General features: G+C 41.9%; 1 protein-coding gene across 1 annotated transcript in view; it reads left to right on the plus strand.

The window, feature by feature from the left end:
* CA13 (carbonic anhydrase 13) overlaps positions 1 to 8,973 on the plus strand; it is a gene marked incomplete at its 5' end in the record, with an annotated part of 44,082 nt that extends 35,109 nt beyond the window's left edge. Inside the window, 1 exon segment of the mRNA XM_063726388.1 lies at positions 6,139 to 8,973. Within this exon segment, the coding sequence (XP_063582458.1) occupies positions 6,139 to 6,258 (120 nt within the window).
* Positions 8,974 to 17,267: the final 8,294 nt, after the last annotated feature.

The raw sequence follows: 17,267 nt of genomic DNA on the forward strand, positions 1-17,267 counted from the left end.
CTAGTGGTAGCCTGTTTTGTTACGAGAGCATTTCTAGGGCTGAGGTGGTTTGGTTAGTGTTTGTCTTTAGAACAGCTGGTAGTCTAATTGTTCTATTTAGCATATATATGGAAGTGCAATAACCCCCATGAACCATCCTCAGCCCAAGTGGCAGGACCGTAATATTCCATGATCTGTTGCAGAGGCCACTCGTCCTCTTGCCATCTTTGGCTCCCTTCTACCTCCAAGGATCGTTTTTCTCTGGCTAGGTTATCATACACAGGGACTCCGAGGATGTTGCCCACCTGCTTTGAAAGTAAAAAGAATCCAGGTTTAATTGTGCCTAGGAAGCAAGTACCTTGCTAGGGATAAGGTAGCCATGAGTATGCCTGGGTTCCACATATCCAAAGGAATCCGTCAGGGGCAATCCATTGGAGGCTGGTGTTCATAGGATTGTCCCACAGTGCACTTAGGCTGGGGTATGCCTCATAAGGGTTGTGGTGTTTGTACAGTATCAGGCCTTTTTTGACAAGACATAATTGAGGTAGCTTAAGTTAGAAGGAGACCAAGCTCCATGGGGTAATTTTGGCCACCCCTCTGCTGTGGAGGCATTGACTGTTAGGGTTTGGTGACAGGGGCTTTCACCTATGGCATGATGAGTTTTATCATTCCACTTGCGGGATATGCACACCGTCCCTGTTACTGGAAGTGTCCAGGACTGTGCGCATTCCTGAGGAGTGAAAGTGAAGCTGGAGTTTTGGGATGCTAGTAAGTAAGGGGGATTGTCTATCCCATACCATGGCCACTGTTGACTCATACGGGCTTCCCTGCATACCTAGCAATTGGACACATTCATGGTAAGGATGGTGCGTTCTCCTAGATCTACAAACAAGTTTTTTCCTGCCTTGGGAAGTGATACGTCTGCTTGTAGTTTTGTATAAAGGGATGGAAATGCCATGGGTGATTTTGGAGAGGAGTTGTTGGCTTTTGTTTTGGCTATAATCTGTTCTCTCCTTGTATCCTCTAGCACTTGAGTTTTTACTCCCCATTGTCCATTTGTGGTGAAGCAAAGCCACTGCTTACCTTTTGGACAAATAGTCCCATTACGACTGCCACATACTCCTAGATTTTTTACTTTATATTAACTTTTCCCTGATTCAACACATTCCTTGATTAAGATTCCATAACAGGATTCTTCTATATAAGTATAGTAAGTAAAGGATTGTCGTATTTTTCCTCCATAGTGGAAAGACTGATAATGAGAGGTGACAGTGTGCTAGCAGTCCTCGCAGCCCTTGCTCACTCTACGTGCCTCCTCTGCCTGGGCTCCCACTTTGGCGGCACTTGAGGAGCCCTTCAGCCTGTGGCTGCACTGTGGGGGCCCCTTTCTGGGCTGGCCAAGGCCGGAGCTGGCTCCCTCAGCTTGCTGGGAGGTGTGGAGGGAGAGGCGTGGGCGGTAACTGGGGCTGCCGGCGGTGCTTGTGGGCCAGCGCCAGTTGCGGGTGGGCGTGGACTCGGTGGGCCCCGCAGCGGTGAGCAGGCCCGCCTACCCCGGGCAGTGAGGGGCTTAGCATCTGGGCCAGCAGCTGCTGTGCTCAATTTTTCACCGGGCCTTAGCTGCCTTCCCGCGGGGCAGGGCTCGGGACCTGCAGCCCGCCATGCCTGAGCCTCCCCCCAACCTCCGTGGGCTCCTGTGCGGCCGAGCCTCCCCGAGAAGCACCGCCCCCTGCTCCACGGTGCCCGGTCCCATCGACCACCCGAGGGCTGAGGAGTGCTGGCTCATGGCTCTGGGACTGGCAGGGAGCTCCACCTGCGGCCCTGGTGCGGCATCCACTGGGTGAAGCCAGCTGGGCTCCTGAGTCTGGTGGGGACTTGGAGAGCATTTATGTCTAGCTAAGGGATTGTAAATACACCAATTGGCACTCTGTATCTAGCTCAAGGTTTGTAAACACACCAATGAGCACCCTGTGTCTAGCTCAGTGTTTGTGAATGCACAAATCGGCACTCTGTATCTAGCTACTCTGGTGGGGACTTGGAGAACCTTTGTGTCTAGCTCAGGGATTGTAAACGCACCAATCAGTGCCCTGTCAAAATAGACCACTCGGCTCTCTGTAAAATGGACCAATCAGCAGGATGTGGGTGGGGCCAGATAAGAGAATAAAAGCAGGCTGCTGGAGCCCGCAATGGCAACCCACTGGGGTCCCCTTCCACACTGTGGAAGCTTTGTTCTTTTGCTCTTTGCAATAAATCTTGCTGCTGCTCACTCTTTGGGTCCACACTGCCTTTATGAGCTGTAACACTCACTGCAAAGGTCTGTAGCTTCACTCCTGAAGCCAGCGAGACCACAAACCCACCAGAAGGAAGAAACTCCGAGCACATCCGAACATCACACGTTGCGTTTAGGAACTGTAACACTCACGGCGAGGGTCCGCAGCTTCATTCTTGAAGTCAGTGAGACCAAGAACCCGCCAATTCCAGACACAATAACACTCACAGCAGCTCAGAGGGGCTGCTGTGGACAGTAGGGCGGGTACTGATACCAGATGCAAGGCTCTTGTATCACTTCGAACCCCGAGAGCACGCCAACAGAACACGAGGTGGTGTGGAGCAACACGAGGTTTTAATGAGCGCCGGGGTGCAGATGGGCTGAGGCCTAAAATGGCATCAGCCCCAAGTGAGGATGGGGCAGAGGTTTTATAGTCCTCTGTAAACAGAAGTGTCCCAGTCTGACGTGACTGCTGCATAGTACCCGGACAGCCTCCCTCTCAGTCTTCAGAGGGTATGTGTCTCCCAGCCAGCTCTCTTCCTGCTTCTGCTATCTTGCTGATGCACGCTGCTGGAGCAAGTGGCCTTGCACCTTGGGACTGGGCCTGAGGAGGGAGAAGTTATTCATTCCCTTAAACTTTCAGGCCCTGGGGAGAATCTTTCACCCAGCACTTTGAAAGGCTAAGGCGGGAGGATCGCTTGAGGCCAGGAGTTCAAGACCAGTCTGGCCAACATAGCGCAACCCTGTCTCCACTTAAAAAAAAAAAAATTAGCTGGGCGTGGTGTCGCCTGCCTGTAACCTCAGCTACTCCAGACGCTGAGGCATGAGAATCGCTTGAACCCAGGAGGCGGAGGTTGCAGTGAGTCGAGATTATGCCACTGCAATCCAGCCTGGGTGACAGAGCGAGACTCTATCTCAAAAAAAAAAAAAGTGATTCCTTGGGCCTTATTAGAAATTCCAGTTCACAAGTTTGGGGTAGGGTCCAGGGATCTGAATTTTTAAGAATGAACTCAAAAGTATTTTCATTCAGATGCTTTGGGACCACCCCTCCCAAAACTGGCTTAGAGTGAGACATGCGTGTGCACGTAATAGATCCATCTAGGAAGGTTAGTTAGAACTGCGTGGGCAAGGGGCTTGGAAGCCATGCTGACACATTTGTTTTGGGTGCCTACAAAAGTGTTAGAACTGTGATGTATTATAGGGATGTATTTGGAAATGTTTACACTAAAATGATACGATGTTTGGAATTTGCTTAAAAATAGCCTAGTTTGGGTAGGATGGCAAATGGAAAAAGAGCTTTGGTGGGAGAATGGATGGAAAAATTGGCTGTGTGTTGAAGCTAGGTCGTGGATTCCTGGTGATTTATGATGTTGCTTTTTCTACCTTTGTGTACTTTTGAACATTTACATAATAAAAAGTAAATTAAAAGGATAGGGGAAAATAAGGAAACAGAAAACAAGTTTCTCTGTGGTTAGTGCATGGCTTGTCAAGATGGCTTATTTATTGAAACTTCTCAGCTACCTCTCAAGTTTCTCATCTGTAAAAGGGGATAATTATATATTATTGACAGGGGTATTTTGACTGAGGTAATGTAAAGCACTTAACACAGTGCCTAGTCCATTATGCTCCATAACAGAACTTATTTTTATTATTACTCAATTTTGGCAGGCAGTGGAGTGCTATCAAAGAGGTTTGAGCATGAGAGTGGCATAAAGCTGTTTACAGAAACATAGAAGAGTATTTTAGCTTATTGGAGTTGCTACACAATGAAATTTACAATTTCAGCATTAGAGTCAAGGAAACCAGCAAAACAGGTCATACCTGCTTCAGCCTCAAGGCTGAACTGGGAACATTTCTACTGGGAACCTGTAGGTACTGAGTCAGCTTTAGTGACAGAGGTGCAGCTTTGCTGCCTGAATAAGGCCTGGAGCCACATAAGGGGACAAGACTGGTGGGAACCAGCCAGACATGTGCATTTTAAGGCCAGGGCAGTATTGAAGGACACCCAGAGCCAACAGAAGCAAATCTGAATGGGGACTGGCAAATACAGGGTCGACCTAACTGGGCTAAATGATTGTGAGACCCAGTTATAAGGGGAAGGGGTTTGGTGAGATATCAGGACAGGTCTAGGGACTCTTACCAAAATACACAGGCTGGTCAGAGAAAGAGCTGAAGTCAGATCCAATTCTAGACTGGTGAGCTGAAAGTGCTGCTGGGACAGGGAGCCATGATCAACTTTCAGAGGGGTTGAACTCCCAGAGGGGCAGGAGCTAGGGTTGTGGGAGAAAAATAAAGCCAACATCTTCAGAAGACTCAGCGGTATCACTGTGGAGGCAGGTTGCTTGATAAGGCCTGTGGACCCATGCTTTAATTCAGGACTCAGAATTCCTGCACAGCCACCTGGAATGACCACTCCAGACAGACCTGGATTGTTATGATCTGCAGAAGGCTAGGTATCTTTCCTATGGTCTCAGAGGTTAGATTTTATTAGCCTCTGCTATTTGACTTGACCAGAGATTCTCTTCAGCCTCATGTGGTTTTAGCTATGATGATCTGGTCTAATGAAACATGAGTAATAGTACGTTGTAAACATTTGTCTCCTTCCCATATCTGTACTTAAAAAAAAAACCTCAAAATGGCCGGGTGCGGTGGCTCCCGCTTGTAATCCCAGCACTTTGGGAGGCTGAGGAGGGCGGATCATGAGGTCAAGAGATCGAGAGCATCCTGGCCAACATGGTGAAACCCCATCTCTACTAAAAATACAAAAATTAGCTGGGCATGGTGGCACGTGCCTGTAGTCAGTCCCAGCTACTTGGGAGGCTGAGGCAGGAGAATTGCTTGAACCTGGGAGGTGGAGGTTGCAGTGAGCTGAGATCCTGCCATTGCACTCCAGCCTGGTGACACAGCGAGACTCTGTCTCAAAAAACAAACAAACAAACAAAACCCTCAAAATATCACATGTGGAAAACATGGTTGCTTGTATATATGATGGTTGATCCTATTGCCATAGAGCATGGTTATAAACTGTTGCCTATTTCTTATAAAGGACCTCTCTCTCCTCTGCCCCTGTCCTGGTTAGTACTGTACAAGAAACATTTTAGGCATCAGGTATTTGATGAAAACCTAAAGGATGTGAATTTGCTTGACTCTGAGATTAGATGGTTAACAAAATTTAGAGAATGTAGGTTCTCATTCCTAATAATTTGTCTTCATCAAAATAAAACAAACACCAAAGATTTTCTTTTATTAATTGACAGTATAATTTTGGTGCATATTTTTGAGAAGATAAAATTAGTTTTAATTTTTCCAACTTCACTTTAGACCTGTACTAAATCTTAATAAATAATATTAAGCCACCAAGGGATTGTTAAAAATTTATAAAACATATTTATAATAGAAAAGTTTTCAGCAACAAAAAATAGTGATGTAGGTTGATATGTATTGGCATGCAAAGATGGCTAGGATATATACTAAGTGAAAAAATTAGGTTTCAAAACAGCATATATAGTTGAGTTCATTTTTGTCATAAAATGTATGTATGTGTGTGTGTTTATAGATTGAAAAACATTCTCTGATTTCTAAATATTTCCTCTTTAGGAATAAGAAAATAAGAAAATAAGAAATAAACCACACTCTAGATGTTTCCTCTTGTTGGCCAGGCTGGTCTTAAATTAAAAATGCTTATACATTTAATTTTGGAACCCGTAGGTATTTGTACAGTGATGAGAATTTAGCAAAAGAGTTGTTTTATTATATATGACATGTAACAGAAAATTTTCATTGCAGTATTTTTTGTTCCTGGTTATAGATATATCTTAATTCTTTATGCAGGGTAATTCGTTAATATTGGTGGGAATTTCTATGCTGAAGCTAACTCTTTTCTTCTTCTACAGCTGGCCAAATTTCGCAGTCTCCTGTGCACAGCAGAGGGTGAAGCAGCAGCTTTTCTAGTGAGCAATCACCGCCCACCACAGCCTCTGAAGGGCCGCAAAGTGAGAGCCTCTTTCCATTAAAAATTGTCACCAGTGAACTCCCCCAAACATGGCTGTAGAGAGACAATGAAACAAATCAAAGCACAAAAGTATCTGCCAACATCTCCTTTGTGGAATTCTAATTTATAGGAAACATTTTACTATGAGCCTCAGTGTCACAAAGAAAACCAGATCTCTCTCTCTCTCTCTTTAATTTTTTTTATTTTTTTAGTGATAGAGTCTCACTCTGTCACCTAGGCTGGATTGCAGTGGTACAATCTTGGCTAATTGCAGCCTCCATCTCCTGGACTCAAGTGATCCTCCCATCTCAGCCTCCAGAGTACATAGGACCACAGGCATGCACCAGCATGCCTGGCTAATTTTAATTTATTTATTTTTTTTAAGAAATAGAGTCTTTCTATGTTGCCCAGGCTGGTCTCAAACTCCTGCCCTAAACTAGGCCTCCTGCCTTGGCCTCTCAAAGTGCTGGGATTTCAGGCATGGGCCATCAAGCCCAGCTGACCCAGATCTCTTTGCTAACTTATCTGTCTCTTATTTGCACTCATGGATATTCACAGTAAGCATTGTTTGACATATATTAAAACCCGTGAAATATGCCAACTTCAACCTGTGTGAAAATATAGTTAACATTGCAAACTTTAGAATGTATTAAAAATTTTACCTTGCCATAGAGACCGAATTAGTCACAGCTCTTAATGATGTTAGGTGGAAACTTATATCTCAAATGATAGGATTGTGATGCTTTTTTTGTAACAAGTGATTCTGCTTAATATTTTGTTATTCCAATTCATAAAAAGTAGGTTATGTTTTCCTATAAGGATAATTTTTGCAGTGATTATATTGCTAACTCTCATTGCATGATACCTTTAATAAAATGAACAATATAAGAGTTAAGGGCAATGGGATAAAGCTACTTAATGGGTCTCCTCCACTGATCAACAATATTCCATATAGTCTTGGTGAGGAATTCCCCAGGATACAAATGGCTATTTACACTGTAATGAATTATACCATATATAATATTCACTCAGTAATGTTAATAATGAACTGGCTAATAATTGACAAGATGCAATGCCTGCCAGTTTATGACATTAACATAGTTTGAAACTAACATATGACATAGTACCAGTGCAGTCAGAGCTGCCCTCAGACATGAACATGTTGCCCATTTTTGCCTGGTGTTTTGGCAGCAAAGCAGGAAGCAATTTTGTGTGGGTCATTGTTCTGTCAATTTGTGGAAAAAATTACTTCAGTCTCATATAAGTATATAATGGGTCCATAAACCCTTCAACCCATTTCCATGGCAAAACTCACTTTTCTTTTTATGCATGTCCCTCAGTCTCTTAATTTTATCAGGTGGAGCTTGATCTTAATTTTAACCTATTATCTTTTATTTTTGTTTGTTTTTGGTGGGGGATAAGAGTGGTGTTTCTTTTGCCCTTTCTGTTACAATCGGAGGGACACTAAGCATTAACTTAATAACCACATTTAAGACTTGAACACATGCTACACTTTTGTCATCTCCTGACATAAGTTTACCTGAGTTTCCTTGATTTTGATGATTTGTTTCTTACATCTCTCTTCCTCTGGATGTAGTTTTTTTTTTTTTGGATGGAGTCTTACACTGTCACCAAGGCTGGAGTACAGTGGCATGGTCATGGCTCACTGCAACCTCCACCTCCCCGGTTCAAAGGATTCTCCTGCCTCAGCCTCTTGAGTGGCTGGGATTACAGGCACATGCCACGACACTCTGCTAATTTTTGTATTTTTAGTAGAGATGGGATTTTGCAATGTTGGCCAGGCTGGTCTCAAACTCCTGACCTCAAGTGATCTGCCTGCCTCAGCCTCCCAAATTGCTGGAATTGCAGGCGTGAGCCACCATGCCTGGCTTGAATGTAGATTTTAATAATTGAACTTATTCTGTAATGTTGATAGAATAACTGAGTATCAGTAAATTGTGTAACAGTGATGGACACTGTTGCATAAGGTGAGCTCCTGAAGAGTGAAGCTAATACTTTGGTCAATGTTCTTTTCCCCTCAGTGTGTAGTTTAAGGCTTTTAGAAGATTGATCTGTAGCAATTATTTAATGAATTAAATTTTTAAAAAATTTTATTTGATGTCTTTAGTAATTATCTCTCTGCTTGAAATCAAATGCACTGTAAGTTAATATAACATGTAAAATACATTATCTTTTGAAAATAGTTTCTTTTTAAAGGAATGCTAATTAGTTGTAACTTGTAAAACCAAAAGTTCTAATGGTTTTTAAAAACCAGGGTTGAGTGGAAAAGTGTTTGTTTAGTTTGGAAAGACATGTGAATTTCCTAGTCAGGGAAAGAACCTGTTTTCTGGAAGAATGTAAGTTGCTATATCTGGAGAGGCATGCAGGACAGGGGTTCTAATTACTGTCTGTGAGAGTTACTACTTTGTAACTTATGGTTTCTGCTTCAGTATTTTGTCAGTTCCGTATTATAAATTGCACCTTAATAGACCAAAAATATCTATACAGCACTGATTTCCTTGAATATTGTGTGTTAATTGATATATCTCCTAGAGGCAAAAGGTTTAAATGTGTGTTAAAAAGGTTATATTACCTCCTTTTTAAACAAATTAAAGAGTTGTAAATACTAGTATAGATCTCTTTTGTTTACCACAGCATATATTGATTTTATGATTGTTAAGCATTTCATATTTTAATTTAAATTGGATTAAACCACAATAAAGAAAATGAGACAAGCTTTCAACTGTATCAGGGCCGTGTATGCGCATTACGTACAATGAGATTGCATTTTACACTTCTTTTTTACTTTTCTTTTTGAGACAGGGTCTCCCTCTGTCACCCAGGCTGGAATGCAGTGGTGTGATCTCGGCTCACTGCAGCCTTGATCTTCTGGGCTCAAACAGTCCTCCCAACTGAGCCTCCCTAGTTGCTGGGACTACAGGTGTGAGCCACTACTCCTGGCTGATTTTTGTATTTTTTGTAGAGACAAAGTCTCTCACTATGTTGCTCAGGCTGGCCTTGAACTTCTGGCTCAATTGATTCTCTTGCCGCAGCCTCCCAAAGTGCTGGGAGGACAGTGTAAGCCACTACACCTGGCCACATTTTACACTTTTAATTTAGAAAATAATTTCAAACTCACAGAAAAAATACACAGCGCAAAAAAACTGTTTTTCCCATTGAATTGTTTGAAAGTAATTTGCCAGTCTGATTCCTTGTCATTTCACAAACTTTAGTGTGTATTTCCTACAAGCTAGGGCATTGTCCTACATAATCATAATACAGCTGAAACAACCATGAGATTAGCATGGCTTTATTATTAACCACCCAATCCATTCAAGAATAACTCGTCCATTTAGTTTGCATGTTTCCTTCAGTTAGGACCTGTTTCCCAGTCTTTCCTTGGTTTTTGTGAGCTTGACACTTTTGAAGATTATAGGTCAGCTATTTTACAGAATGTTTCCATTTTGAGTTTGTTCAGTGTTTTGTGATTAGATTCAGATTTTGTGTTGCTGGCAGGAATATCACAAAAGTGGTGCTGTGCACTTCTCCTTGCATCCATCCAATCAGGCACCCAACTTTGATCTGGCTCTTATGGAGTATGTTCATTTTGTCATTTGATTAAGATGGTGCATTAGTCTATTTTCCCACTGCTGATAAATACATACCTGAGACTGAGTAATTTCTAAAGAAAAAAAGGTTTAATGCACTCACAGTTCCACGTAACTGGAGAGGCCTCACAATCATGGCAGAAGGCAAAAGGCACATCTTACCTGGTGGCAGGCAAGAGAGAGAATGAAAATGGAGCAAAAGCGGTTTCCCCTTATGAAACCATGAGATCTCCTAAGACTTATTCACTACCGTGAGAACACTATGGGGGAAACCGCCCTCATGATTCAATTACCTCCCACTGGGTCTCTCCCATAATACGTGGGAATTATGGGAGCTACAATTCAAGATGAGGTTTGGGTGGGGACATAGCCAAACTATATCAGATGATGTCTGCTAGATGTCTCTGTTGTAAAGTTATTTTGTCCTTTGTAAATGTTTGTTGGGAAGGGATTCTTTTAAGAGCATGTAAATATTCCGTTCCTCATTATACCTGTAATTTATTCATTTATTTCCAGCATAGATTTAGAGATACCTGTTTTATTTAACAGGCTGTAATCTGTTATTATCATTATTTATTCTGATACTCAAATTTTTTGTTGATTTGCCAAGCAGGAGCACCTTCAAGCTGACTTGTGTGTCCTTTTGTCATGTCCCTATGTCCTTACTTTCTGGCAGCTATCCTATATTCCTGGCTCATTCTATGCCTTTCTTTCCCCAGCCCTAGAACCAAGGAGCCCTGGTTTCTTTTAGTAGAAAATAGTATTGAGGAAACCAAGATTTGGGCAAGCTCATTGCTATTGGAACATTGCTACTCTGAGGCCCTCTTGATAAACAGTGGTTGAGAATGTATACGCACAAACAAACATCTACATGTCTATACTTATCTATATTAAAACATGATTTCACACTCATATCTCTAATTCTAATCCAAGACTGCAGTGTTCATTCTAGTTTTCTCCATTTCTATATTTGTAATTTCCTTCTCCAACAGTGAGAAACCTGGCTTCCATTATCCCCAACATAGTTTCTGATTTGGCTCATTCTTCTGTGTGTAGCAAATACCTCATTACTACTTCACCTCTTACCCTCACACTGCACATATGCCTGTCTCATTCAGCTTGGGTTCTGGTGTCCTGGGCTAGGCTGCCTTGTCCTTCCTGTCATCCTGCAGTGTCCACCTTGCTTGGCTCTATCTTATAGACATCGGACTAAATTTTCGGGAAGGGAAGGGAAGGGAAGGGGAGGGGAGGGGAGGGGAAGAGGGGGGAAGAGGGGAGGGGAGGGGGAGGGGAGGGAAGGGGAGGTTGGGGTAAGAGTAAGATTATGCTTTGAAATATTTCCTTTTTTGTTTTTCTAACATAAGGTTACTGAGAATCTAGCTTTACTTATACACATTCTATCAAAAATGGTATTGGAATGAGATATTTTGTGAAAGGCTTTCAGTACCTTCTGAGTGGGGCTACAGAAAATATAGGTCAAGAAATAGTGGCCTTATTTGAGAGGATGGGAAGGCATCCTGGCCCTCAGATAACTACCTCACCAAGCTCTTTCACATTTTACTGAAGAAGACTAAATCCTTTATGTTAAGGTTTCAATACCCACTGAAATGCAAACTCCACTCAGGATGATTTTCCAGGTTACCAGCAGTGATTTGCACTTGAGTGTAACTGATCTTCATATGTCAAGTTTTGGTAGGACCGAAGACTCTGACAGAAGCAAAGTTAGCTTGATACAAGAGTGAATGATCTGAGTGTTTGGATAATCAAGGTGAACTTGAACCACTTCAAAGTTTTGCCTATGTGCTTACTGTACCCTAACACCTTACACCATGACTGATGTATAGTAAATACTCAATTTTGGTGAATAGAAATCATTCGTTTTTGAGTCAAATTAATTGGCGATTTCTCTGGTGTGGCTAGAAACCTGCCTTTTCCTTCCTAAAGAGAAATTATACCAACCAAGTACCCCCGTCTCTGTCGTGGGCTGAGAGCAGTCTTCCTGCCTGAAGATCTTCAGCATTTTCTTGCTTCACCACTTCTGCCAGAATAAGTTACCCAGCGGAAGAAAGTGGGTACATTAAACTTCCTTGTTTCAAGTGAATTTGCTTCCAATATAGCTCTTCTAGGTGAAGAGAATGGTCAGTTTATCTTAGCTGTGCTCAAAGAGTGAGAGTTGCAGAAACTGTGTGGGTTTGATGAACCATAACTCAGCCGTAAGTTATTTATGGAAGGCATGACTTAGGAAAAATATGTTACACAAAGATTTTGTATTTTAACAAGGACTCCTGGAAATAACTGTGTTATGAAGGAGACACATAACTGTATTATGTGTCTAAAGGCTCCAGACACAAACACATAATGAAATGATACTGGCATTAAAAAAAATAAATGACATAGTATCAGTCAGCTTCCAAAAAGAAGACAGAAACCACTCAGTATTCCAAACAGAGGGTGTAAATACTTCGGATTAATTGTACAAGTGATGAAAGATGCTGAGAAACCAAACAGAGGACAGTGAGGCAAACAAGAGATTAGCAAGAGCAGTAGGCTCCTGCCTTCCATAGGAGGAGGTAGTGTTCCTAGAGCCTAGGAGCTGTGGAACAGCTAATATGAAATGAAAGTATGCCTGAGTAGTAGGATCTGGTTTTTTTTTAAAGACACAGTTATTATCCAAGATCTTACTTGAGGCAGAAAGGAGGGGAGAAATACTCTGGGTTCTCCCTTTGTTGTATCCACTAAATTTCCATTAGTACCTATGGATGGAACCTTGCCAGAAGCCAGATACATGAAAGGCCATCCCCTTTGTGATACAGAACAGATGAGTGGAAAAGTCTAGGATTGAATCTGAGAACATATGGGCTTAAAACCAGACAAGACACCAGTGCTGGGAACCTCCATTATTAGGTCAAACAAAAGACTGTGATGCTGGGGTGGAAGTCTCCAGAGAGAGAAAATCAATGTTATACTTCTCTCCCACTCTGTAAATTTTATTTGACCACCATTAATTGGACATGTTAGATGCTAAATATAATGCTAGGGGTTAGAGATATAAAGATGATTAAGATATTATTCCTGCTCTTAAACAGCTGAAAACGTCCAAGGCAAGTATAAAATCAAAATGCCTCAATACAAAATATTAGTTTTCTTAATTTTAAGCATCTATAGAGTGCTGTGGGAACATGAAGAAAATGAAGAAATTATTAGTTCTGGAAAAAATAACAAAGGCATGAAGATTTCCAAGTGTGCTATATTTAGAAATTGAGTTCTTTGGTTCCCTGTATGGTTTTGTACCTAGTGTCTGGGGACAGGGACATGTATCAGTGAGGACTCTTTTGTTTGAGCATAATAGGAACTCAGCTCAAAATAGCTAAAACAAATAATATAATTTATTTATTTATTCATTTAGAGAAGGGTCTTGCTCTGTCACCCAGGCTGGAGTGCAGTGACTCAAACATGGCTCCCTGCAGCCTCAGATTCCTGGGCTCAGGTGATCCTCCCACTCAGCCTCCCAAGTAGCTGGGACTATAGATGTATACCACCATGCCTGGCTAATTTTTTTTCTGATAGAGGTGGGGTCTTGCTATGTTATCTAGACTGGTCTTGAACTCCTGGCCTCAAGCAGTCTTCCTGAATTGGCCTCCCAAAATGCTGGGATTACAGGTGTGAGCCACCATGCCCAACCAATTAATTATACAAGTGATGAAAGATGCTGAGAAACCAAACAGAGGACAGTGAGGCAACCAAGAGATTAGCAAGAGCAGGAGGCTCCCGCCTCAATTTATTGATTCACACAACTGAAAAGTCCAGAGGTAAAGCTGGCGTTCATCATGGCAAAGCCAGGGCCTACAATCAGGTCTCAGTCTCTCTACTCCTTGGCTGACCCCCAACTTCTGTGGGCTCCATTAGCAGTGAGACTTTCCCCTCATGTTGTCAGATGGATGCCTGTACCTCTGTACCTATACCACCTTCTATAAGACACCTTATAGAAGGTAAAGGAGGGCTTTTATGTCTGAAAACTTCAAAAAATGCCTGGCTTGAATTCTCACTGGCCGGGATGGAGTCACATGCCCATCCTCCATCAAGTCCTCATGGTCAATGGAGAGAACATTGGCTCAGGGCAGCAGGAGGAGTCAGCTTCTTTAAACACTGAGCAGACTAAGAGTGGTGGGGTTGAGAGGGACACTGCAGTGGAATGAAATGGGGGCCAGGACCCAAAGATTGGGAAAATATTCTGCACAGCAAAAGCAACAAATATCTATTTAGGCCTGAAAAAGTGGCTTGAAATAGGCCAGAAAAGAATAAAATTCATAAGATAATTCAGAGTTTCCAGGAAATAACTGTCATTCAATTAAGGGATGTTTCTCAAGCCAAAAGTAGAGTCAGCATTTCAATAAGGCACAAGATTTAGTGTTTTTTTCCTGCTAATGCTTTGATAAAGTGATTAACTGGCATGAGGGAGAATAGGGATTGTCAGACCTAGGAGCTAAACCTGGAATTGCAAACTTGGCATTTCAGCAGGACAGAGCTACTGGATGACCCAATCCTGTTGGTGTCCCATGTGGGACTCACATGTGGACACTGGGTTCTGAGTATTGTGGCCTGTCTCATGCTGGCCTCTCTCAAGTTCCGAGATGGCAGAGACACATCTGTTAGATTTCATCCTCATCTCTCTTAGCCTTCTTTGAACTTGTCTAGCAACCAGCACAGAATGATCATGCTTGCTATTCACAGTACCTTGTACTTGCAGGTGGTTCAGGAAGTATTTGTTGAAAACCCTGATGAATGAACACATGGATAAGCACTCTGATCACATGTAAAATGAGCATATTCTGCAACCTATCTGCCTCAATAAATAGCAAGTGTCCATAGATTATTCATCTAAAAACTCAAGCAATTCATTCCCTCAGGACGTGCCAGTTTATCAATTGTGAAATTACTCCAAGATGTGGTGGGGTAGATTGCATTGTGACTAAATAGGTAACCTCTCTCCCCAGGATGATCTCGGTTTTTTTTGTTTTTTTTTTTTGAGAAAGCGTCTCACTCTGTCACCCAGGCTGGAGTGCAATGCCGCAATTCAGCTTATAGCAACCTCTGCACCCCAGGTTCAATTAACTGGAACTACAGGCATGCATCACCACACCCAGCTAATTTTTGTATTTTTAGTAGAGATGGGGTTTCACCATGTTGGCAAGGCTGGTCTTGAACTCCTGACCTCAGATGATCCACCTGCCTCAGCCTCCTGTTGGGATTACAGAAGTGAGGAATGGCACCCATCCTCCCCAGGATTTCTAACCAAGTGTTGCCCTTTTTTGTTCTGGCTAAGGTTCTCGCATCTCTCCTCTGAGTAAAATCTTCTGCTGCCATCATCTGGACAACTAGGACAATTTCTTTCACAGCCAGTGCAGTAGACCAGCAGTTCTCAAAGTAGGATTGGCAAGCTCCTAGGGGTCCTTAAGACACTTTCACGGAGTCAGTGAGGTCAACACTATTTTATAATGGTACCAAGTGTTATTTGCATTTTTTAATAACTGTTTTGGCATTTGCACTGCTGGTAGAAAAGGGTTGATGGTTTCTTACATAAATCAAGGCTGTGGCAGTAAACAATACTAGTAGTCATTATTGTCTTCACCACTGTCCAATCGCAGTTTTAAAATGTTAGTTTCTTTCAAGAATGTTCTTGTTCCTAAGTAAAAATTACTAATTTCATTAAATCCCAACCCTGAGTCTACATTCTTTTAATATTTGGTGTCAAGAAATGGAAAACCCATATGAAGAACTTCTGCTGCATATTGAAGTATAACGATTACCTTTAGGGAAGCACTTCAGTGATTGTCTGAATAGCAAACTGAATTAGCCTTTTTTTTTTTTTTTTTTTGTAGAGCACCATTTTTATTTGACAGAAAAACTGACAAACTATGGATATTCAGACTTGGGTAACTGGTAAATATTTTCTTGGAAATGAACAAAGTGAGCTTGTCACTTCAAGAAAAACAAGCTAAAGTATTTGTGGGCAGTAGTAAAATAAGATTTTTCAAGAGAAAATTTGGATTTTGGAAACTTTGTATCTGCCTCTGTCAGCTCGCCTGCTTTTCAAGGGATAGAGACATTTCTAATTAGACCACTGGTTATTTGAATAAATGTGATCTGGGGGAGATATTTTATAATGTATTGTGTTAATATTTTGAAGATATGCCCAACTGAGTGGACTGATATTTTCTAAATGACCAGTGCATGATGTTACACAGGCATGCACAGAAAAATCTATCTATCCAAAATTCAATATAGAACAATAGATTTTACTGGAACAAGTATGAAAACTTTATTCCTGTGGTTTATTCATAAAGTTTATTCATATGGTTTTAAGAAACCATCACTTGTGGCCGGGCACTGTGGCTCACGCCTGTAATCCCAGCGCTTTGGGAGGCTGAGGCAGATGGATCACCTGAGGTCAAGAGTTTGAGACCAGCCTGGCCAACATGGTGAAACCCTGTCTCTACTAAAATTACAAAAATTAGCTGGGTATAGTGGCGGACAGCTGTAATCCCAGCTACTTGGGAGGCTGAGGCAGGAGAATCGCTTGAACCCGGGCGGCGGAGGTTGTAGTGAGCCGTGATCGCATCATTGCACTCCAGCGTGGGTGACAAGAGCTGAGACTCCTTCTCAAAAAAAAATAAACCGCTACTTGTTAGGTTTTGGTGTAGTACTGAAGACAAATATACACAATTATCTGAAAAAGCTACTAACTTCCTCCTCCATTTTTCAAGCTACATATCTGTGTGAGTCTGGATTTCCTTCATGCAGTTCAAATAAAACAGCCTATCACAGCAGATTGAATGCAGAAACAGCTATAAAAATCCAGCTGTCTTCTATCTAGCCAGACATCAAGGGATTTATAAAAAATGTAAATATCTCTTTTTTTAATACCTTTTCTGGTAAAATATTATTTACACAAAATTTGTTGTTTATGCTAATTTATTATTCATTATATGAATTTATTACCTTTAAATGAATTAATAAAGAAATACTTTAAATCTTCTGTTTAAATTTCCAATTCAGTAAATATCAACAGATATAATCCACATAAACAAAAGCTCTTTGGGATCTTCAGTAACTCTTAAGAGTGAAAAGGGTCCTGAGACCAGAAGGATTAAGAACTACTCCCGTGGCCAGTCACCGTGGCTCACATCTGTAATCCCAGCACTTTGAGAGGCCAAGGCGGGTGGATCACTTGAGGTCAAGAGTTCGAGACCAGTCTGGCTAACATGGTGAGACCCCCATCTCTACTAAAAATACAACAACAACAAAAATTAGCTGGGTGTGGTGGTATGCGCCTGTAATCCCAGCTACTTTTGAGGCTGAGACAGGATAATCGCTTGAACCTGGGAGGCAGAGGTTGCAGTGAGCCAAGATTGTGCCACTGCAC

The sequence above is a fragment of the Pongo abelii genome, chromosome 7 (assembly GCF_028885655.2).
Source record: "Pongo abelii isolate AG06213 chromosome 7, NHGRI_mPonAbe1-v2.0_pri, whole genome shotgun sequence".
NCBI lineage: Eukaryota > Metazoa > Chordata > Mammalia > Primates > Hominidae > Pongo > Pongo abelii.